The following is a 26,096-nucleotide window of genomic DNA, read 5'->3' on the forward strand; positions in this document are numbered from 1 at the left end:
TCTGATAGACCATGATCACCTTTAGTAAACAAGATGGCGAACATTGACGTGGAAGACGAGAATATTTTGACTTCTATGTTCAAGGACTCATTTCCAGGTTGAGGGTTGCATTATTTTTTTACGAACTACATACTTTTAAAAGCATACACACTTGAATGTACACGATAAATATATACACTTCTTACCATCAAAAATCTATCGAGATGCTTTCTAATATTGCTTCAAGGATAGATTGAACAAACATTGGAAGGACCATCCACGGAAGTTTATACCTTCATTTTTAATATGAATGAAGGCAAAGCCTTGGGAGAGCGCAGCTAGTTATAATTAATGACACAAACTTAGTAACGATATTAGTAATAACATTAACACTAGTAACAGGAGTGTGACATTTTCTACTTATTAAAATGGTTTGGTTTGTTACATTATATTTAATTCATGATCAAAACAAGTCGTCAAACTCCTGTGATTGAACTGATATAACAACAAATTCAATGATTCTGTTGAAATACTTACAGTACTTATGTAATGGTTTCTGATTCATGATGATGAGTCCGTCGACAGTATACATGGGTCTATCATGATGTATATAACAGTTTAGTTCATGCAAGGTGTCAAGACATAGTGGAGGTGATGACATAGTGGAGTTACCATTAGTTCATAAATTCACATGATATCACATTAATTGCTAAAACTGGTACTGGTGTATTTGAATAGTTTGGAATGATTTATAAATTATTAAAAAAAAAGAAGAATATTCTTGTATTGAAGACTTTCAGTGAGATGAGGCAATCCACACCTTCACTTACTAACCTTAATACTGTTTAAAAAAAGATGAAGAATTTATTCACAGTGTTCCAAGATACTGGTAGAATTGGCGCCAAAAAAGTCTAGTAAACACACAATGAATATTTACATGTTTAAATCTGCCTGCTTGAATTTAGAATTAATATTATACCCGGTTTTAAGTTTAAGACAGACTGGCTTTATTTCATAATCTACCTCTAATTAGATCAAACATCTAGCCTACATTGCATTTTTTTTTCAAATTAAAAGGGAGGCCTTGTTATTATTTTAAATTCAACTTTTAAAAGTGAAAATTACAAATATTTTTTTCGACAATAGTCTATTCTGGGCAAATGATCACGTGAATTTTCATCTTTACGTACAGTACATAGGTCCTACATATCTTATAGACTAGCTACATGCATTGTAAGCTTAATCTCCAGCCGTCCGCGCGATCGGCAGTAAAGTTAGTCTAAAAATTTTAAGCTTTGAAAGTGAATATTTTCTACTAGAATTCTATGCCATTTCTCCTGATAAATTTGGCAAAATAATTGTTGTTATTATTGATTTAAACTGTATTGATTGTAAGTTAAAACTCCATTTTGTTTACATGTACGTGTATATAGACACCTTGCATGAACTTACTACACTTGATATGCTATGGGATAGGCCCGACTTAGATTTCTATGACGCTGGGTTAACCTGCAGTCGTCTGGCGAATATTGTCGTCTGCAACAGGAAATTTAGTGTGCAAAGTAAAAATAAAAGTATAGAATGTATCTAAGTGTTTTAAAATTTCCATTCTATCATAAAATTTATTTTTGCGACAATGGCAGTTCAAGCGCATCACAATTTAGTCGTCTGCACTTAGCGTTCCTATTTTTGGTAACAAACCAAATATTTTCATCCAATCAAATTCGCCGATTACATTCATGTCATCAGTCATAACAGAAATGGAAGATAGTCGGTATACCGGCGGTTAGGCAGTTTTTATATCAATATGTAAAGAATGAGGTAATTTTTAGTGAATATCGGTGAGGTATGTCGATCAGAAAGAAATGGATCAAGTCTCACCATACAGGTAACGAGAATTAAAACATGGCTGCCTGCATGGAGGCGCGAGACTTTTCCCGCGGGACACAATTTCAAAGTCCAAGTCGGCCGCGTAAGAGCTGCGCTCTTATAAAGTGATTGCAGTGCTACTTTTAAAATTATTTTATCAATTAGCTTGTTTTTTCTTACTGAACAAATGACTGAAATGTGAAATTGTGTTTTTAATTCAAAGAAAAGTTCTACACCAGGAATTGTCAAGATACATATATATCAAGTGTAAATAGTATGTGTAAATAAGTGCACATTAGTTCAAGTGTTCAAAATGTGCATTACCATTTATGTATATCCAGAGACATATATATAATCTATTTAGTGAAGAAACAACCAATCCGAAGTCGCTAACCTTCTATTTGACAAACCTCATTCTGTAATGACATGGCGATAATACATCACACAAGCCTTTTAAGGCTTACATTGATGTCATGCTGTGATTACTGTGATTCTGCAGGACACTAATGAAAAAAGTGGGCTGTCAGGTTCACAACTTGCAGATTCTGAAAGATAGATGTTTGGTGTAGGAGTTAGTCCTATGTCATATACATATCACTGTATAAGAGGTATCTGGTTGCCTGATTGCATTCCACGGCGCCTGTCTACATCTAATTGTTCCAAACATGACAATTACTCTACGGTGAAAAGCTTCTCGTCGAGTTGAACCTCTAACACTGTTGGTGAAGGCCATAGGAAACACGGGCTTCGTCGGCCAATATACACCAAATTGAATTCATTCTGACTAAAAAGCAACATGCAGTGCAGCACACTTCTTTCAAGAATGGACTTACCAACTACAGCTATATTTCTCTTTGCTATGCTAGTTAGCTGGCCATACCAAACTTATTTATTCTAGATCAGTAGGCTAGTATTAGTAGAACTTGTCTATAGTTTCATAGGTTTTTTCAATAAGGGGTTTAATTATTAGTTATATGGCACGATTGAAAGCAGACAATTGAGTTGATTTGTACCCAATAAAATAAATAAAATTTATTTCATGGGTTATTTCGGCCTTATGGCCATGTTGCTTTAGCTAATCAAGTGAAATATATTGGATGGGCCCTAGCCTATATAGTGGTGTTTAAACCTGATGAGGTCTTCATGTCTGTGTAGGATAATGAGCCACCAGGTACTCATTAAGTATTCATTAGCATTTTGTTCAACTATACATTTTTTTTCTTTCACAGAGAGTTGGAATGACAATCCTGAATTTGTACAGTATTTATCGGAACTGAGCTCATATGGTGTTGACAAGCTAGGTATGTATGAGTATGCATAACTAAATGTTTTAGTGAAGTTTTGTATCAAATCATGTAGATTTAACTTAAAATAATACGTAAAATATCATACTTTTAACACTCTTTGCTTTGTTATTACAGCTCAGGAACCAGATCGCTTGTCAGAGGCAAAGAGCCAGATTCTACAAGAAACTCAGCACTTGGCTTTCCAACACTACAAAACCTTTATCCAGACAGCAGAATGTTCCCGAGAAATATTTGAAGATGTAATAAATTACCATATATACATATATAAATACATTATACCTTGTCTTCAAATGAATATTATGAATATCATATACCGTAGTTGACCAAATAAGGGAGCCCCTACTTTTTTTCAAGGAAATAAATCTTTGACTGAGTGTCAAAATGGTGTTCAAAAGTAATAATTTATGTGAGATGTTTGCAACTTTATGTGTTCAATTTTCTTCAGCAAAATAAGTAACTGGAACACAGTTTTCGCCACATTTTGTCTATTCCTACAGATGACATGTCAGTGCAAAGAGCACCCGAAACTAAACACAAATACAAATAATAACTTACCATCTTTATTTGAAGATAAGTAAAAGACTTCATTCTTGTTGATAAATAACTTCTGTTCAGGACAGAAAGCTAGTAAAAGACATTGTAAATCAATTATTAGGTCAAAGAAAACGATGTCTGATATGATCTTGGAAATCACCTGTGTCTATAAATAGAACACAAAATAGTTTCATTCGAACATGAATGGTGGAACACACATTCTCTGGTCTAAAGATCAGCTGGTATGGTTAACAAATTAGCTTAATATATGATAATGAATAGATATCTTTATCTGGAATATTTTCATGACTGAATATTTTACCGTTTCCACAGCCTTGGGTATTCTGCTATAAGGTATACATGTAGTCTGTTTCATAAACTTCAGAATAACTAATCTTAATAAAGGCGCCCCCACTGTCAATTACCCGCGCCCTTATTAGGTCAAATATGGTAGTCCAATAACTGGTCAAAACATCAGGGGATTTTGAGAAATATCTAAAAACATTCATAGGGTTTTCTTTAAGATGAATTGTTCATACCCAGCCTAGCTATGTGTTTTATGAAACTTATCTTCTCAGAATGGTCTTTTGATTGTCAAGGTACATTATCACAGCTTAGTTTTCTTATGTCTGTCCAGCACATTTCCATTAACTTCATGTTGATAAGACTTTGTTTTTGTTCTATTGCATCAAATTAAAAACAGGACACAAAATGAATAAGATAGTAATCAATCAATTGTGATTCCTGTTGTAAATGAATTTAAATGTCAACAAAAATAAGAACCATTCAATTAAAATCTTTTGGAAGTTATCACTTTGCTCTTATGGCATTAAAATGAATAAGTTCGGTCTGAAATCATCCCTATAATGTTGACTTAATGAGCTATGAGAGTTTGTTGAGCTTCTTTCCTATTATACTTTAAATAACGGCTGCACATGCAGGCAACATCATATTGCACACTTGTGCAATGTGTGATATTTGTCTGTGAAGGTCTGTCATTTATAATGACCATAAATGTCACATAAAACACATGAGAATGGCTAGTTCAGATTATTGTCATTATAAAAAAGTATTTTCATGTACATAATGAATAATTTAAACAAAATGAATTGATATGAAGATTTCTGTAAATCATTACTTCCCTGACCTTTTGTATTATCAGCCATGGCTCTTACTGTTTCTTATGTTTAGAGTCTCCCTGTTCTTATTTCACCTAATCTGTTTCCTTTGTTTGATTTAGTTTACATTTGGAGATTAATTCAAGTTCATTTTCATTCCAGTTTCAAATCATAGAAAAGCATGTTGGAGATATGCTACAGAAGCTGCCTGACTTTTCAGAAGAATGTGAGAAAGTTATGAAAGAGGCTGAGGATATAAATGCCAGGTAGAGGTTAAAAATGATAGTATTGATATTTATATGTATATAATGCAGGACTAGAATCAGGTTACAAGGTGGGACGTTTTGTGACAATCATCAACACCCTACTCCATCCACAACCATTGGGCAATTTTCAATTTGTCAGTAATAAAATGATAAAAACATGTACACAACAATGTATGTAAAAAATCAACCATCAGCCATGATTGAGATTACAGTGGTTACATCAACTTACAGTCTCTGCACATACAAGACGAGATAACGTAACCTGACTCTAGATTATGAAGCTGTTTATATTTTTTTTACCGACATGTGCATTATTTAGTGTCAAACTTATTAAAAAAGTGTGTACCTGCCTTGTGGTGTAAAGAAAATGATGTATTTTTTTTCTCTACATTACGTTAAAGCCTGTCTATACTTATCAGGATGTCTAAACAATGATAGTTTAATTCCAGTCAAGCTATGTCACTAATGTAGAGATGATGACAGACTTGAGAATGTTCAGCTTACAAACTGGTTTCTGATTTTTTCTGTGTTTGTTGCAATTTAAACTTCAAAAATTCCATAAAAATGTGCTAAAAGTGTTTTTCTAGATTTTTTACTTTGAGATAAACTCACCCTTGAGATAGAAATGTTAAGTTAAATTCATTTTGTTGATTCACATATCTATACAACTGATATTGTTTTGTTACCTTGTTGTATGTGTAGTGTATGTCTTGTACCCATGTTTTGTTACCTTGTTGTATGTGCGGTGTATGTCTTGTACCCATGTTTTGTTACCGTGTTGTATGTGCAGTGTATGTCTTGTACCCATGTTTTTTTACCTTGTTGTATGTGCGGTGTATGTCTTGTACCCATGTTTTGTTACATTGTTGTATGTGCGGTGTATGTCTTGTACCCATGTTTTGTTACCTTGTTGTATGTGCGGTGTATGTCTTGTACCCATGTTTTGTTACTTTGTTGTATGTGCGGTGTATGTCTTGTACCCATGTTTTTTTACCTTGTTGTATGTGCGGTGTATGTCTTGTACCCATGTTTTGTTACCTTGTTGTATGTGCGGTGTATGTCTTGTACCCATGTTTTGTTACCTTTTGGATGTGCGGTGTATGTCTTGTACCCATGTTTTGTTACCTTGTTGTATGTGCGGTGTATGTCTTGTACCCATGTTTTGTTACCTTGTTGTATGTGCGGTGTATGTCTTGTACCCATGTTTTGTTACTCTGTTGTATGTGCGGTGTATGTCTTGTACCCATGTTTTGTTACCTTGTTGTATGTGCGGTGTATGTCTTGTACCCATGTTTTGTTACCTTGTTGTATGTGCGGTGTATGTCTTGTACCCATGTTTTGTTACCTTGTTGTATGTGCGGTGTATGTCTTGTACCCATGTTTTGTTACCTTGTTGTATGTGCGGTGTATGTCTTGTACCCATGTTTTGTTACCTTGTTGTATGTGCGGTGTATGTCTTGTACCCATGTTTTGTTACCTTGTTGTATGTGCGGTGTATGTCTTGTACCCATGTTTTGTTACCTTGTTGTATGTGCGGTGTATGTCTTGTACCCATGTTTTGTTACCTTGTTGTATGTGCGGTGTATGTCTTGTACCCATGTTTTGTTACCTTGTTGTATGTGCGGTGTATGTCTTGTACCCATGTTTTGTTACCTTGTTGTATGTGCGGTGTATGTCTTGTACCCATGTTTTGTTACCTTGTTGTATGTGCGGTGTATGTCTTGTACCCATGTTTTGTTACCTTGTTGTATGTGCGGTGTATGTCTTGTACCCATGTTTTGTTACCTTGTTGTATGTGCGGTGTATGTCTTGTACCCATGTTTTGTTACCTTGTTGTATGTGCGGTGTATGTCTTGTACCCATGTTTTGTTACCTTGTTGTATGTGCGGTGTATGTCTTGTACCCATGTTTTGTTACCTTGTTGTATGTGCGGTGTATGTCTTGTACCCATGTTTTGTTACCTTGTTGTATGTGCGGTGTATGTCTTGTACCCATGTTTTGTTACCTTGTTGTATGTGCGGTGTATGTCTTGTACCCATGTTTTGTTACCTTGTTGTATGTGCGGTGTATGTCTTGTACCCATGTTTTGTTACCTTGTTGTATGTGCGGTGTATGTCTTGTACCCATGTTTTGTTACCTTGTTGTATGTGCGGTGTATGTCTTGTACCCATGTTTGTTACCTTGTTGTATGTGCGGTGTATGTCTTGTACCCATGTTTTGTTACCTTGTTGTATGTGCGGTGTATGTCTTGTACCCATGTTTTGTTACCTTGTTGTATGTGCGGTGTATGTCTTGTACCCATGTTTTGTTACCTTGTTGTATGTGCGGTGTATGTCTTGTACCCATGTTTTGTTACCTTGTTGTATGTGCGGTGTATGTCTTGTACCCATGTTTTGTTACCTTGTTGTATGTGCGGTGTATGTCTTGTACCCATGTTTTGTTACCTTGTTGTATGTGCGGTGTATGTCTTGTACCCATGTTTTGTTACCTTGTTGTATGTGCGGTGTATGTCTTGTACCCATGTTTTGTTACCTTGTTGTATGTGCGGTGTATGTCTTGTACCCATGTTTTGTTACCTTGTTGTATGTGCGGTGTATGTCTTGTACCCATGTTTTGTTACTTGTTGTATGTGCGGTGTATGTCTTGTACCCATGTTTTGTTACCTTGTTGTATGTGCGGTGTATGTCTTGTACCCATGTTTTGTTACCTTGTTGTATGTGCGGTGTATGTCTTGTACCCATGTTTTGTTACCTTGTTGTATGTGCGGTGTATGTCTTGTACCCATGTTTTGTTACCTTGTTGTATGTGCGGTGTATGTCTTGTACCCATGTTTTGTTACCTTGTTGTATGTGCGGTGTATGTCTTGTACCCATGTTTTGTTACCTTGTTGTATGTGCGGTGTATGTCTTGTACCCATGTTTTGTTACCTTGTTGTATGTGCGGTGTATGTCTTGTACCCATGTTTTGTTACCTTGTTGTATGTGCGGTGTATGTCTTGTACCCATGTTTTGTTACCTTGTTGTATGTGCGGTGTATGTCTTGTACCCATGTTTTGTTACCTTGTTGTATGTGCGGTGTATGTCTTGTACCCATGTTTTGTTACCTTGTTGTATGTGCGGTGTATGTCTTGTACCCATGTTTTGTTACCTTGTTGTATGTGCGGTGTATGTCTTGTACCCATGTTTTGTTACTTTGTTGTATGTGCGGTGTATGTCTTGTACCCATGTTTTGTTACCTTGTTGTATGTGCGGTGTATGTCTTGTACCCATGTTTTGTTACCTTGTTGTATGTGCGGTGTATGTCTTGTACCCATGTTTTGTTACTTTGTTGTATGTGCGGTGTATGTCTTGTACCCATGTTTTGTTACCTTGTTGTATGTGCGGTGTATGTCTTGTACCCATGTTTTGTTACCTTGTTGTATGTGCGGTGTATGTCTTGTACCCATGTTTTGTTACCTTGTTGTATGTGCGGTGTATGTCTTGTACCCATGTTTTGTTACCTTGTTGTATGTGCGGTGTATGTCTTGTACCCATGTTTTGTTACCTTGTTGTATGTGCGGTGTATGTCTTGTACCCATGTTTTGTTACCTTGTTGTATGTGCGGTGTATGTCTTGTACCCATGTTTTGTTACCTTGTTGTATGTGCGGTGTATGTCTTGTACCCATGTTTTGTTACCTTGTTGTATGTGTAGTGTATGTCTTGTACCCATGTTTTGTTACCTTGTTGTATGTGCGGTGTATGTCTTGTACCCATGTTTTGTTACTCTGTTATATGTGCGGTGTATGTCTTGTACCCATGTTTTGTTACCTTGTTGTATGTGCGGTGTATGTCTTGTACCCATGTTTTGTTACCTTGTTGTATGTGTAGTGTATGTCTTGTACCCATGTTTTGTTACCATGTTGTATGTGCGGTGTATGTCTTGTACCCATGTTTTGTTACTTTGTTGTATGTGCGGTGTATGTCTTGTACCCATGTTTTGTTACCTTGTTGTATGTGCGGTGTATGTCTTGTACCCATGTTTTGTTACCTTTGTTGTATGTGCGGTGTATGTCTTGTACCCATGTTTTGTTACCTTGTTGTATGTGCGGTGTATGTCTTGTACCCATGTTTTGTTACCTTGTTGTATGTGCGGTGTATGTCGTGTACCCATGTTTTGTTACTTTGTTGTATGTGCGGTGTATGTCTTGTACCCATGTTTTGTTACCGTGTTGTATGTGCGGTGTATGTCGTGTACCCATGTTTTGTTACCGTGTTGTATGTGCGGTGTATGTCTTGTACCCATGTTTTGTTACCTTGTTGTATGTGCGGTGTATGTCTTGTACCCATGTTTTGTTACTTTGTTGTATGTGCGGTGTATGTCTTGTACCCATGTTTTGTTACTTTGTTGTATGTGCGGTGTATATCCTGTACCCATGTTTTGTTACCGTGTTGTATGTGTAGTGTATGTCTTGTACCCATGTTTTGTTACCTTGTTGTATGTGCGGTGTATGTCTTGTACCCATGTTTTGTTACCTTGTTGTATGTGCGGTGTATGTCTTGCAGCCGTCGTATGAACACCTTGACACTCCAGCGTCACACCCAGCTGTTAGAGATTCTGGAAATGCCACAGCTGATGGATACATGTGTGAGGAACAGTTACTACGAGGAGGCATTAGAACTGGCGGCACACGTCAAACGACTCGAGAAGAAACACGCCAACATTCCAGTTATTGCTGTACGTTATATATACAAGTACTGAGATTGTCGTGAAAGCTTTAATTAATTAATGTTACAGTACAGACATCTCTGTCTACCATATTATAATTAATTACAGAGCATGAAAAGTTTACATCAATAAGACTGTCAATGCTTCTCCATTTAACTTAGGATGAGTTTATGGTCAAAATGACTCAAAATCTGTAATACATCAGACTTGTTTTCTTCTCAACTCTGGGAAAGGGTGATGTGATTGGGATAAAAATTTGATATCTATTAACTACGAATTTCGAGGAAAATTTAGTTATTGTAGACGGGAAAACCTGTTTAGGCAGTAATAAAAAGAAAGAAAGAAAGAAAATAGAGAAAATTTCTGCACAAGCAGAGAGCATAGAGACTCCATAGGAGAACATATATAAAGTGATAATGACCTTCACTGTTTATAAATAAAAAGTATCAAGTCAGCATAATATAATAGGGACTGTTTCAGTAAACCAACTATCAAAATAGAAAACAGGGAAGACTTCAGTGGTCACAAACAATACCATGTTACAAGACAATACTGTGATACACTCCTGTGGTGGCCATGTATAGAATTTCTCAATTTCCAGAATTCTATTGGACAGATACTTTTCTGGAATGGTATTTTGTTGATAGTATATGAACAACCAGCTACCTAAGTGTGTTATTTTACCCCTGGTAATTTACAGAACATCGTGTCTGAGGTGAAGAACTCCGCTCAGCTTATGTTAAACCAGCTGATTCAGCAGCTGAGAACAAATGTCCAGCTCCCCGCCTGTCTCCGCGTCATCGGCTACCTCCGCAGGATGGATGTCTTTACCGAGGCTGAGCTCCGTATCAAGTTCCTACAGGTCTGTTTAATGCTTCCTAAAGGATCATTTGTAACTTAGTTTTGTATGACTGTTTTTGTCGTGCTGGTAGAAAAGATCAAAAACAAGACTCCAGTTTTACTTTTCCTTTGGCACCAACATCAGCATAAAAATGTTTTGTTTAGCTTGGTCTCCCAGGAAAGTATAGCAGCAATAAGAAAACTGAGGAAATTGTGGTGAAATTTGAGACTTACTGAGAATTTCAATTACACATTTTTTTATAATTATATGATTTGAACTTTGAAAGTTTGTAAATATCTTCAATACAATTTTACTTTGAAATATATAATGTGTATTGCTATTAGAGATTTTGTTTAAATGTTTGTTTGACGATGACAAAGTTATACATGTATTAAACTCCATGAGATTAAGAAAAATACCTATATCACTCTCAAATAAATGTAGTTCACCAGGTATGTATCATTCTCCCAATCCTCCAAAATAACACGCTAAAATGCAGAACACATGAAAATACTAGTACACTGTACATGACTTTATTGTATATATGTCGCATTACAAAGTTTCACTTTGAAAACATACATAGAAGATGGTGTGAACTGGATATTTTAAAAGTGATATCCTTTCAGGTTTAAATATCTTTACTCTTTCTTTATAGTTCAAATGGGCTTTCAGAAAAATTAAAGGATTCATTCAATTTTTAAGCTTACAAAATTTCAGGACAGCTTCAATGCAAACTCTGATAGATAGAATATTTACATGTCTGTGTGACTGTTAATACATTGTAGTAACTATTAATACAGTTTTCTTGTGTGGCTTCAGGCTCGAGATTCCTGGTTCCAGGGTATTCTAGATGCCATACCAAAGGATGACCGTAAGTTCATATCTCATATTAATTGTATGGTAAGCAAGGCCAGTAAAATTAATATCACATTGTGTGTTTCTGGTTGTTTTATTAAAAGAAACCTAGTAAGTCAGGTTTTTTTTTATTATTTGATTTTTAGGCTTTGATGTTGTTATTGTTGCCAGTTCTGAGTTGAGAAAACCTGGTGTAATATGTCGTTGCTGACAGGCTGTGAGAGGAAATATAGTTTAATAACGAGGACCAGCATGTTGATGCGTTGTCCCCATTTTATTCAACTAACTTCTAAAACACAAATCGGACCAACGTATCCGGAATCAAGTACAAACTAATAAAACAAAATTAGAAATAAACAACAATATCTGGAATGGAGTTATTTCCCCTTAGACCATAATACTATAAGATATCTCACAGACCAGTAACACCATATACCGTATTTGACCTAATAAGGGCGCCTGCCCTAATAAGGGCGCCCCTACCTTTTTTCAAGGAAATAAATCTTTGACTGAGTGTCAAAATGGTGTTCAAAAGTAATAATTCATGTGAAATATTTTGCTACTTTATGTGTTCAATTTTCTTCAGCAAATTAAGTAACTGGAACACATGTTTTCGCCACATTTTGTGTATTCCTACAGGCTACAGATGACATGTCAGTGCAAAGAGCACCCAAAACTAAACACATATACAAATAATAACTTACCATCTTTATTTGAAGGTAAAGTAAAGACTTCATTCTTGTTGATAAATAACTTTTGTTCAGAACATAAAGCTAGTAAAAGACATTGTAAATCAATTATTAGGTCAAAGAAAACGATGTTTGATATGATCTGGGAAATCACCTGTTTCTATAAATAGAACACAAAAGAGTTCCATTTGAACATAAATGGTGGAACACGTACACGTTCTCTGGTCTAAAGATCAGCTGGCATGGTTTACAAGTTTACAGGAGTATTCAAGTGGTGTTAAAGCTTAATATATGATAATGATTAGATATCTTCATCTGGAATATTTTTATGACTGAATATTTTACCGTTTCCACAACCTTGGGTATTCTGCTATAAGGTATAGTCTGTTTCATAAAACTTCAGAATAACTTATCTTAATAAGGGCGCCCCCACTGTCAATTACCCGCGCCCTGTGCCCTTATTAGGTCAAATACGGTACATAACACTGGTGTAGGAATCTGTATCATGTATTGTGATCTCTTTTGTTCACTAGAGCTTTGAAAGAAATTTGAAATATTCTGTAATTAATTAATTCATTATAAATAAATCACTTATAATAAATCCAGAACTTGACCAGGATCAAAAGGTATTTTCCCTTATTGTATAATTTTGTGATAACAGGTGCCTCATCAGTGGTGACTTACACTAATACACTTGGTAATGCGAATCTTGACATTAATTTGTAAATATCGTTTTATCAAGAGTAAAACTTTCTTGGATTTTGATGATGCATTAAAACATGTTTATTTCTAGCCTATGTCCACATTACCAAGACGATAGAAGCAAGTCGTGTCCATCTTTTTGACATCATCACACAGTATCGCGCCATCTTCTCAGACGAGGATCCCATACTGTCTACGAGTAAGGAAGAGACTGTAAATGAATCGGCACTGTTTCATGGTTGGGTTGTACAAAAGGTACTTTACCATATGGCTGCAGCTGGGGGAGAACGTTTCTGAAATTTGAAAGAAAAAAAATAACATGTTCAAATTTATATATTTTTTTTTCTAATTCTTGGTGTTAATCTTAATTTCGGTGTCTTCAACATAGTGAAATCCGCTCAAGAAATGAACTACATGTATTCTAAATTCAATATACATTTTCTTTATTCATTCTTGTGATGTCATCAGCTGTTTGACATGTTTTTCTAACCCATTTAAAATAGTGAAACATGATGAGGTGTAACAGAGAAGTAGTTTTGTTTTGTATATTCTATACAAGGTGAGCCATGTTCTCTATCTTAACAGTATAATCAGGCACATTGTTAAAAGTTCAGGTCATACAAAAACATTAAATTTTGTTTAGGTTTCCCAGTTCCTGTCAATCCTGGAAATGAACCTCCGTCAGGGCGTTGGTGGACGTCTCGACTCTATTCTGGGCCAGTGTATGTACTTTGGACTCTCCTTCAGTCGTGTGGGTGCTGACTTCCGTGGACTCCTGGCGCCTATTTTCCAGAGAGCAGCTCTTCAAGGGTTCAAGTTAGCTCTGGCAGAATCTCTACAAAGGTATTAAGCTTTTATAACTTCATAAAGAAATAAGATATAGTGATTTAGTTTTCCTGTAATTACAAAGACTGACAAGTGATTCTTTGTTGTAGTTTGTGTTTCATTTTCTGTTCTGAGACCTATTGGAGCTATCAGTTTAAAAGCTGAAATAGCTAGTTTAAAATAGAGTAACTTAGAATAATGATTTTTTTTTTATATATATATATATATATATAGCTTAGAAACACAAATGACGAAGGAAGACAGCTTTTTGACTCGTGCCCTGACTGGGCCTCGAACTCACGATCTACGGCACCCAATCGCCTAGCCAGAAATATCCGCAGCCTTTATCGCTGCGCCACATCGGCGTTCCTAAATAAAGAATGTTTCAATGGCGCAGTGATGGTCGGCCCTGATACCCTGACATGATCATTGTGGAAGTCGTCTATAAGATGATATATGAATACCTGGATCGCAATGTATTTACATACATGGATACGAGTATATATATATATATATCATTTTCTGTGCTGATAATGTTAATCATGTTACATTGAATTCCCAGTAACAAAATTAACCCTGTTAAAAATATATCTTAGCAGTCAACAAATAACAAAAAATTGTGAACAGAGAAAAATAATCTAACGTAATCTGTAATTTATACAATGAGATGTATACCCTATAATATAATGTCTGTTTTATAGGTTTGAGGGAAACATGCAGTCATACAATTTACTGGCAGTGACATCTACTGTAGGTAGTCTGTCCTATAGTACAGGAACACAGGTAATTAAAACTGTAGGTAGTCTGTCCTATAGTACAGGAACACAGGTAATTAATACTGTAGGTAGTCTGTCCTATAGTACAGGAACACAGGTAATTAATACTGTAGGTAGTCTGTCCTACAGTACAGGAACACAGGTAATTAATACTGTAGGTAGTCTGTCCTATAGTACAGGAACACAGGTAATTAATACTGTAGGTAGTCTGTCCTATAGTACAGGAACACAGGTAATTAATACTGTCAATTAATACTACATGCTTTCCTATGCGACTTCTGATAGTAGGATACTGTAGAGAACATAATCAGTACAAATAATTAAAAAAACTAGTTTGTTTCATCAAAATGTTTCATCAAAATCTGATTATTATATATGTATTTACTAACTATGATAATTTCTTAGGGAAATACAGGTGGTAGATATTTGAAAAAAAAAATCAAAACATTATGTTTACACAGAGAAAATTTGTTTTAAACGAGAGGAAATAAATGACTCTGACACATTCTATTTTGATATACTAAGTGACTCCTTTGTATACATCCATCTATGCATCGGTCCATAGTAAAATGATCCCTTATTAACATTTTGTTCATAACTAAACATTGTATTGGCACATCAAACTTTACATTTAATTATATATTTAGTTAGATATGATAAAGGTACTGTTCATTTAATATTACAAAATTAATTTAATAAATTTCAATATAATACAAACAATCATGATCACACAATCTGTAGTAAACAATGAGGATACTAGCTATTAAATGTTTAGTGAAATAATCATTGTGTCCTTAACTAATAACAGCCGGCCATTTATTATTTTAAGAAGGCACCTCTCTTGGATTTTATTTTATAATCTGTTTTACCAAATCAAAGTTAAATCAAACGCAAACAGAAGAATTAATTTAAATATGAAAAAACCTATGAAAGTTCCTTGATTGTATCCTACGTCTCCGTTTTCCGTTCTGTGTTCCAGTCCGGACAGATGTTTCCTCCAGCTATACTTCTGGACTACCACCCACTGGCAGCATATTGTAACGATGTTCTGTCGGCCTTTAACGAACTACGTCTGTGTTCTCCTATATCTCTGGCATGTAGTATTGCTGAGGTTGTACAGGAATCACTTCTTCAGATCAGCCGCATCACATTGGCTTATTACAGGTTTGTGTCTTACAATTGGCTTATTTCAAGTTTGTGTTAAACAAAGTTGTGTTGTATATAGAGGTTACACAACGAGTGGTTGTTGGATATGGAATTTATTTCACACGAGTAAGTTATTTTTTAAAAGTTACAAAAGACACGAGCTTTAGCGAGTGTTTTTTGCAGCTTTTAAAAAATAACTTATGAGTGTGAAATAAATTCCATATCCAACAATTTTGAGTCGTGTGACCTGTTTCTACCACAATAATATCGCCTTGAATCAAAGGGAAACGTTGCCAAGTATAATTTGGCGTATGCAAATAAAGTGTACCGGTGACATCGGGGACCCGGTGATGTGACGTCATTAGATTATTGATGACGTCAATAACAATTGCAGCTTGGGTCAAAGTTCACCGTGTTAGCCAATCAAAATGCGTACAGAGTTTATACCACGTGTGGTATAAACAGATTGTTAATCAACAGCTGTAATGATTAACTGATGGTCTGAGAGTTGAATAACACAGGGTAATGTGGTAGAAAATGGGATTATCACAGTTTGTGTTGTACAATGGGATTATCACAATTTGTGTTGTATAATGGGATTATCACAGTTTGTGTTGTACAATGGGATTATCACAGTTTGTGTTGTATAATGGGATTATCACAGTTTGTGTTGTACAATGGGATTATCACAGTTTGTGTTGTACAATGGGATTATCACAGTTTGTGTTGTACAATGGGATTATCACAGTTTGTGTTGTATAATGGGATTATCACAGTTTGTTTTGAACCATTACCTTGTTACAGGTTTATTGTACATTTGACTGAGAACAAACTTTTGTTGAAAAATTTGCTTAAAAAAGGTGTGAAATTTTTAACTTTATATATCTGTTGATATTTATTTTCATTCTGTTCACTAATTATTTACATCCTTTCTGTTATTGCTGTATTTGAAAATATCTCATTTAACATGGTTTGTTTTATTTTGAAAAACAAAAACACATTTTAATAATAAAAGCCTAATAAAGCATATGAAGAACATTTCATTATCTCCCTTTGACCTCTGTTACCATAATTATGATATTTACCAACTGTTTTACTCGTTAACATAGGACGCTTTTAAACTCCTTCAACCCGAACTTTATCTTTAATAGCGTTTGTCCTGTTGGGTTCATGTTTCATTCCATGATCCAACTTTGAAATGATGATTTGAAAGATGCTATAATGAAATGTTTTTTCCCCTAAAGAGCGGAGGAGTCGACCTTTGACCCGAGGGAGAAGGACCATTTTTGCCAATTCTGTCAGGTGTATGCCACTGATCTTCTGCCTTACCTCAACAAATGTCTACAGCAGTTATTTCCCCCTGTCACTCTCGCCCAGATACTAGGTGTCACTCTGACTGACCTTAACAAGATGGTAAGTTATGTGGAAGCCTGTTACTGGTACAACATGGCTTTTTCTACGGTTAATTTTTTTGTAATTTTACCAAAAGATTTTCCTCTATAATCCTTATTTTCCATGTTTAATGTGTCTTATTTTCTCGATTTTATACTTTGTTAAAAAAAAGAGTGAAAATATATTCATATAATCTGTTTGGAGTAACATGTGCAGTAGTTCAACATATGTCAGCTATATTTAAGCTGTGGTTCCCAGAGCTTAAGGTTTTCAGGAGATAATAGTAAGGCTAGGGGCAAAAGCACACATCATTATTAAACTGACAATGTCTTGCTGATGGGTAACAAATGATATCCACAAACAAATAAGCCCCATTGTTCATTTGTGCAACAGCAATTTTAAAATAGTAAGCTAAATGTTGTTCATAAATACTTACCCTAAACTTAACATAGTTCATAGTGTTCTATGTGTGTTTTCTACAATTAGAAGACTCTGTACCATTGTGTGTTAGAGGTCGATCTGTCTCGGTCCCGACTCTAATGAGATTATCATAGAGACTGCCAGTCCAAGAATAAGATATACTGATCTCAGGTCATATAGGAATGGGTTCTATGAATTCATGGCTATAACGCGATGAAATGGGTCAACTGAAAATATTATCAGACCACTAGTTTTGTTCCTAACGCAAATCTGGCAGCCTAGAGTTCACTTTGATAACCCTTATGATTTGGTACCTCCTGTCTCTCTGTTTATTAAAGTTATCTCCCCTGTCACAGAATTGCACTGCAGGGTAGGAATTTTTAATTCACAATTTGTGTTTTCTTTAAGTAATGCTGGGAGTTTTAATTTTCCTGGTTAACTGTATGAATGCATGAAATAAAAATTAAAAAGAAACAGAAAAAATGATATGTTATGATCTTGTACAGGTGTGTTATATATACAAAGTTATTACATTTGTTCTAAACAAATCTTCACTATTTTGTACAAAATTAAGCATATGACATTCTGGCAAATTGTTGCTATGGTTACAGGGTAGACTGGGACTGGTGGATATTTTGGCGGTTCTTGACCCTATCTCCCACCTGCTGCCTCAGAAGGAAGATCCGATTTCTGACCAATCAGATGCCAATGTAGGTGCAACTATCCAACCAAATGCAGGCAGTGGTACACAAACCAACCAATTAGATTCTGTCAGTCTTACAAGACTGGACCAATCAGAGTCAACGAATGTTACAAATAGTGACCAATCAGATTCTTCAACAAAACCGTCTGACCAAGGCAAATCTGAGATAGATACTACTCTAATTCTTATGGACCAATCAAAACCAGTGATAGAAGATACAAAGAATCCTGTTGACCAATCAGAATCAAGTGTACATGGTGAATTAAAAGATATAAGCACTGAAGAAACTTCACCCAAAGTGACATTTTCTACGGGAGATAGTGACGACAATGAGGACTTATCTCCTACTGGTCCTACAGAAATTCCTACGGAAAGTCAGGACAGTTCAGATTCGGTATTAAATACGCTCGGTCAAGTGGGGGAAAAGAATGACTAATTGAAGGTTTTTAAAATACTTTTTATTGCAGTAATACATATTTGTTTATATGGTGCATAAAAGACCCTTGGTGTGACACAAGCTTTAACTTATAACTGGGCTCAAAAAATTAAAAGCTATGATAAAGAATGTAACAATTGTTATTGTATTCAAAGTTTCAATTGCAGTTTGATTATTTTGGAGACATCCTGCATGTTTATGATTATTGCAGAAGAATTGATAACCGATTAAAGTAAAAAAGAAAAAAAAAAATTCTATAACATCTACCTTAAATAATGAGTGTCACTCTTGTACCTGTATAATGAATGTCACTCATACCTGTACAATGTCACTCTCATACCTGTACAATGAGTGTCACTCATACCTGTACATGAGTGTCACTCTCATACCTGTACAATGAGTGTCTCTCGCATACCTGTATAATGAATGTCACTCATACCTGTACAATGTCACTCTCATACCTGTACATGAGTGTCACTCGTACCTGTACAATGAGTGTCACTCATACATGTACAATGTCACTCTCATACCTGTACATGAGTGTCTCTCATACCTGTATAATGAGTGTCACTCATACCTGTACAATGAGTGTCGCTCGTACCTGTACAATGAGTGTCACTCATACCTGTACAATGAGTGTCACTCTCATACCTTTACAATGAGTGTCTCTCGCATACCTGTATAATGAATGTTACTCATACTTGTACAATGTCACTCTCATACCTGTACATGAGTGTCATTCATACCCGTATAATGAGTGTCACTCGTACCTGTACAGTGAGAGTCTCTCTTATACCTGTACAATGAGTGTCTCTCTTATACCTGTAAAATGAGTGTCATTCATACCCATATAATGAGTGTCGCTCATACCTGTACAATGAGTGTCACTCGTACCTGTACAATGAGAGTCTCTCTTATACCTGTACAATGAGTGTCTCTGTTATACCTGTAAAATGAGTGTCATTCATACCCGTATAATGAGTGTCACTCATACCTGTACAATGAGTGTCGCTCGTACCTGTATAACGAGTGTCACTCATACCTGTACAATGAGTGTCGCTCATACCTGTACAATGTGTGTCACTCGTACCTGTACAATGAGTGTCACTCGTACCTGTATAATGAGTGTCACTCATACCTGTACAATGTGTGTCACTCATACCTGTACAATGTGTGTCACTCGTACCTGTACAATGAGTGTCACTCGTACCTGTATAATGAGTGTCACTCGTACCTGTATAATGAGTGTCACTCGTACCTGTATAATCAGTGTCTCTCTTATACCTGTACAATGAGTGTCGCTCGTACCTGTACAATTAGTGTCACTCATCAACCAGCAACAATAGTATAATTCACTAAAGGGGTTTCCTGACAGCTCCTTACATATACTGATCAATACAGTTTAATTATACTTGTATATCCGTGCTACTAGGCTAAGAGTATACATGTATGTGACAGGGTGTGTCAGCTCTATGACAGTTTGTTTACAGAAATTTTTCTGGGTTCTGATCCTCAACTATTGTCCAGCTTATGTTTGATAAATTAAGGCGTTTTTGGATACAGGGGAAAAGAAATTAAAATTTTGGCATAATATTCAAATATTTTCCATTTGATAGATAAATATGGATAATGATATTCTATATTTGCTAGAATTATCTCCCCTTGAACAGCCAGAGTTATTTTTTTTTATGTTGTACTTCCTGAATATCCTGAGTAATAAGTGTACAGTGTCTTGCCCAAGGACCCAACCACACCAGCACTAAATCCTTGGTAATCTTGACATCCACACGAGACACAAATCTGTAATCACCTTTAGTCTTTACCTAGTATCACATTGTTTGATTCTGTACCGACTTACATTATGTAGCTATATTGTCCCCAAACATCTAGTGCTATATGTTAACTAAGCTTGATACATTGTTTTTTGAGAACTTGTCTGTGATATAGACACTGTTTCTTGTAATTTAGAGATTCCTAAATCTGGCTGTTTTTATTGTGTCTATGGCCTAGAATTTATTTTCATATTTTCAATTTTGTTTGGAATTTGAAAATTTAAATGCAATAAATGAATAACAGCTACAAGTTGTGGAACTTAATTTATAAAAAAAAATATGTTCAACCTTAATTGGTATGTATAGATTATGAGAATATGTGTTTCATTAATCAAATTAACAGAGGAAAATATTAAGAGTGAAGTTTGAGAACAATTTGGTTTCAAGGTAATTACAAAGTGATGTTGCTTTCAATTCATATAATGGTTGACTAGGACAAAATTTGAAGAAAATTAAACGATAGATTTTTCACAATTAATTTCCCAATTTAACATCCAAATCGAAATTGAAGCCCATTTTTGACCATTTGTAACATCATTATCGTAAACATAATGGAGATAAGAGCTTTTATGAACTAAACTAAGTCCTAACTATCTTAAGAGCAATGCCATTTCTCATTTAAAAGTAAAAAAAATATAGTGATATACAATAACACATTCTGATTCAGAGACAATTTCCCTCAATATACAACTTATCACTTTGATCCTATTCTATGTCAAGGATGGTTGATTTGAGACACTGTATCTCCATAACTGGTGATCAAAACTTTAAACAAAATCGCTTGTTAACAGTGTGTATATACTTATTTTAGTTGACAAAATTTAAAGAAAATTAAACAATAGAAAAAAATTTGGATCAAAATATGTGGAACCACCTTAATTGGATATTAATGCCATGCTCTTTGTTGTTCCTGATGTATTTACTAAACTTTTGTCTCTCTAAATTCCATTTTTTGGCAGTGTTATTGGAAAAAAATATTATAATCTTTTATTTTTATGAAAATGACCGGTTTGTATGAATCATTATTACTGAAATTTAATACATTTTTGTTAAGATATTTTATGTGGGTTCTCACACTATAGGGCTTGTAATAGGTGTCATGTCAAATGACAATCTATATAGTGTATTGAATATATTAAACTTATTAAAGAACATACTGTTACAGGGTTTTCTTTTCGCCCTATCAAACACCTATTTCATATGGCCTGCCGAATGTGTTCTTAGTGGGCTAATTTAAGCCGGGCACTTGTTGTTAAGGTAACGATTATATAATAATTGTACTGTTGATATAAACGTTTGAGTGACAAATCCTAAAGTTTGTTTCTATTTCACAAGAAACATGATTTGAAATATTCTCTTCCCTTGTGTATCTGTTATACAATACTCTGAAAGACTCTTGTATACAAATGTAGTTTTATCAATTGTAAGATATGTGTGGGAAATCTGTGGCCTAATTAGAAAATATAGTCAAACAGCTATACCCCTGAATTACGTCGTTCAACTTCTAGGACTCGTCAGTGATGTAACAGACATCATACAGCTGTTTCGTCCTTCTAGGTCCCGTCAGTGATGTAAAAGACGTCATCTAAAAATCTAGATACTCATTCTCACTACGTTCCATGAACATCTACCTAACATCCCATAAGGGGTCACGTCAAGGTAACCTTTTGGATTAGCCAATCAAATGACTACTTCCAGAATCTTTTAATTAGATAGGTCCACTAGGACTCTTCAGCGATATTAGAGACATGAAACAGATGTTTCGTCCTCCTATGACTTGTCAGTGATGTTAGAGACACCATACAGATGTTTCGTCCTCCCATGACTTGTCAGTGATGTTAGAGACACCATACAGATGTTTCGTCCTCCTATGACTCGTCAGTGATGTTAGAGACACCATACAGATGTTTCGTCCTCCTATGACTCGTCAGTGATGTTAGAGACACCATACAGATGTTTCGTCCTCCTATGACTTGTCAGTGATGTTAGAGACACCATACAGATGTTTCATCCTCCTATGACTCGTCAGTGATGTTAGAGACACCATACAGTTGTTTCGTCTTTCTAGGACTCGTCAGTGATGTTAGAGACACCATACAGATGTTTCGTCCTCCTATGACTTGTCAGTGATGTTAGAGACACCATACAGATGTTTCGTCCTCCTAGGACTCGTCAGTGATGTTAGAGACACCATACAGATGTTTCGTCCTCCTATGACTTGTCAGTGATGTTAGGGACACCATACAGATGTTTCGTCCTCCTATGACTTGTCAGTGATGTTAGAGACACCATACAGATGTTTCGTCCTCCTATGACTCGTCAGTGATGTTAGAGACACCATACAGATGTTTCGTCCTCCTATGACTTGTCAGTGATGTTAGAGACACCAAACAGATGTTTCGTCCTCCTATGACTCGTCAGTGATGTTAGAGACACCATACAGATGTTTCGTCCTCCAGGACTCGTCAGTGATGTTAGAGACACCATACAGATGTTTCGTCCTCCTATGACTCGTCAGTGATGTTAGAGACACCATACAGATGTTTCGTCCTCCTATGACTCGTCAGTGATGTTAGAGACACCATACAGATGTTTCGTCCTCCTATGACTTCGTCAGTGATGTTAGAGACACCATACAGATGTTTCGTCCTCCTATGACTCGTCAGTGATGTTAGAGACACCATACAGATGTTTCGTCCTCCTATGACTCGTCAGTGATGTTAGAGACACCATACAGATGTTTCGTCCTCCTATGACTCGTCAGTGATGTTAGAGACACCATACAGATGTTTCGTCCTCCTATGACTCGTCAGTGATGTTAGAGACACCATACAGATGTTTCGTCCTCCTATGACTCGTCAGTGATGTTAGAGACACCATACAGATGTTTCGTCCTCCTATGACTCGTCAGTGATGTTAGAGACACCATACAGATGTTTCGTCCTCCTATGACTCGTCAGTGATGTTAGAGACACCATACAGATGTTTCGTCCTCCTATGACTCGTCAGTGATGTTAGAGACACCATACAGATGTTTCGTCCTCCTATGACTCGTCAGTGATGTTAGAGACACCATACAGATGTTTCGTCCTCCTATGACTCGTCAGTGATGTTAGAGACACCATACAGATGTTTCGTCCTCCTATGACTTGTCAGTGATGTTAGAGACACCATACAGATGTTTCGTCCTCCTATGACTCGTCAGTGATGTTAGAGACACCATACAGATGTTTCGTCCTCCTATGACTTGTCAGTGATGTTAGAGACACCATACAGATGTTTCGTCCTCCTATGACTCGTCAGTGATGTTAGAGACACCATACAGATGTTTCGTCCTCCTATGACTCGTCAGTGATGTTAGAGACACCATACAGATGTTTCGTCCTCCTATGACTCGTCAGTGATGTTAGAGACACCATACAGATGTTTCGTCCTCCTATGACTCGTCAGTGATGTTAGAGACACCATACAGATGTTTCGTCCCTCCAGGACTCGTCAGTGATGTTAGAGACACCATACAGATGTTTCGTCCTCCTATGACTCGTCAGTGATGTTAGAGACACCATACAGATGTTTCGTCCTCCTATGACTTGTCAGTGATGTTAGAGACATCATACAGATGTTTCGTCCTCCTATGACTTGTTAGTGATGTTAGAGACACCATACAGATGTTTCGTCCTTCTATGACTCGTCAGTGATGTTAGAGACACCATACAGATGTTTCGTCCTCCTATGACTCGTCAGTGATGTTAGAGACACCAAACAGATGTTTCGTCCTCCTATGACTCGTCAGTGATGTTAGAGACACCATACAGATGTTTCGTCCTCCTAGGACTCGTCAGTGATGTTAGAGACACCATACAGATGTTTCGTCCTCCTATGACTTGTCAGTGATGTTAGAGACACCATACAGATGTTTCGTCCTCCTATGACTCGTCAGTGATGTTAGAGACACCATACAGATGTTTCGTCCTCCTAGGACTCGTCAGTGATGTTAGAGACACCATACAGATGTTTCGTCCTCCTATGACTTGTCAGTGATATTAGAGACACCATACAGATGTTTCGTCCTCCTATGACTTGTTAGTGATGTTAGAGACACCATACAGATGTTTCGTCCTTCTATGACTCGTCAGTGATGTTAGAGACACCATACAGATGTTTCGTCCTCCTATGACTCGTCAGTGATGTTAGAGACACCAAACAGATGTTTCGTCCTCCTATGACTTGTCAGTGATGTTAGGTACATCATACAGATGTTTCGTCCTTCTATGACTCGTCAGTGATGTTAGAGACACCATACAGATGTTTCGTCCTCCTATGACTCGTCATTGATGTTAGGTACATCATACAGATGTTTCGTCCTTCTATGACTTGTCAGTGATGTTAGAGACACCATACAGATGTTTCGTCCTCCTAGGACTCGTCAGTGATGTTAGAGACACCATACAGATGTTTCGTCCTCCTAGGACTCGTCAGTGATGTTAGAGACACCATACAGATGTTTCGTCCTCCTATGACTCGTCAGTGATGTTAGAGACACCATACAGATGTTTCGTCCTTCTATGACTTGTCAGTGATGTTAGAGACACCATACAGATGTTTCGTCCTCCTATGACTCGTCAGTGATGTTAGAGACACCATACAGATGTTTCGTCCTCCTATGACTCGTCAGTGATGTTAGAGACATCATACAGATGTTTCGTCCTCCTAGGACTCGTCAGTGATGTTAGAGACACCATACAGATGTTTCGTCCTTCCAGGACTCGTCAGCGATATTTGGATCCAGTGCGACAAATCCAGAGGGGACGCCGGGAAAATGAAAATGGGTGAAAACATTTATGCCCAGATAACCATTTATAACACTTTTTTTTTCATTTTCAAATTTTATTGCAAAAAAGCAAAAGAGTAGGGCATCCAAAAAGCTTATATCAGCAATTCTCCAAATACTATCTAGCAAACATGAACAATAATATATAGCGTGTCTGTACGCCCTATTGTAACCTGTAAAGTGTACTCCCCGGCTACACCGTAAATTAATTCGTACTTTAGTAAGTAACGACTTTGACATTTTTTATGTGACATCTAGACTTTTAAAACATAGTGGTATTATCTGTAATAAAATCGTGAATTACGGGTCAGAATTGTCGGAGCGAGAAGATTTTTGAAGTCTCGAGTGGTTATACTATGTACAACACGACTCCTGTGTATATCTATCGCTATTTCTAATTTTCCAGTCAAATCTCTTATACAATAGCTCTTAATTTAATGACATATTTGTCAAAAGACAATAAAACAATGTACATTTGATACTAGCTTGGCATTGTATAGTTCTCCTGAGACGCAGTTGTGGCCTGTTCCACAGCTGGCCGGGTACTGGACGGGTACTGGCCGACTGGCAACATTCCAAATCATTTGTAACCATCGTACAGACAATGGGGTCGTCCACCCTTTGATTTTCGATGGTAGCGACACTGATAGGAATACATAAAGTTATTCTGCTTAGCTGAGCTGTTCAATTAAATAAAATGTTATACCTTCAAAAACCGTTAGAATTATGCTATGATAGCACGTACTCCATCAAATGTATTACAAAATATATGTGCGGAAATTTATATTATTTTTTTTTTGGAATTTAGCAATTGCAGTCCTTGACAAACGGTACAAAAAGTTGTTTCTGTTTAAACAAAATCCTTATTCG

General features: G+C 36.3%; 1 protein-coding gene across 1 annotated transcript; it reads left to right on the top strand.

Annotated features, from left to right (window-relative positions):
* LOC117341446 (conserved oligomeric Golgi complex subunit 8-like) lies at positions 1-18,692 on the top strand. Its single transcript, XM_033903294.1, has 13 exons — positions 1-97; positions 3,078-3,149; positions 3,270-3,394; positions 4,970-5,073; positions 9,616-9,787; positions 10,479-10,640; positions 11,439-11,490; positions 12,957-13,120; positions 13,509-13,708; positions 14,392-14,473; positions 15,446-15,630; positions 16,857-17,025; positions 18,036-18,692. The coding sequence occupies exons 1-13, from the start codon at positions 34-36 to the stop codon at positions 18,561-18,563; spliced, it is 2,079 nt and encodes a 692-aa protein (XP_033759185.1). The 5' UTR covers positions 1-33; the 3' UTR covers positions 18,564-18,692.
* Positions 18,693-26,096: the final 7,404 nt, after the last annotated feature.

This window comes from Pecten maximus, chromosome 13, assembly GCF_902652985.1.
Source record: "Pecten maximus chromosome 13, xPecMax1.1, whole genome shotgun sequence".
Classification (NCBI taxonomy): domain Eukaryota; kingdom Metazoa; phylum Mollusca; class Bivalvia; order Pectinida; family Pectinidae; genus Pecten; species Pecten maximus.

Bases quoted from the DNA above. Each gene is read 5' to 3' on its own strand.
- LOC117341446 (XM_033903294.1), top strand. From the start codon at position 34: ATGGCGAACATTGACGTGGAAGACGAGAATATTTTGACTTCTATGTTC. The intron at 9,788-10,478 runs GTACGTTATATA...GGTAATTTACAG, and splicing joins CCAACATTCCAGTTATTGCT to AACATCGTGTCTGAGGTGAA. The intron at 11,491-12,956 runs GTAAGTTCATAT...GTTTATTTCTAG, and splicing joins TGCCATACCAAAGGATGACC to CCTATGTCCACATTACCAAG.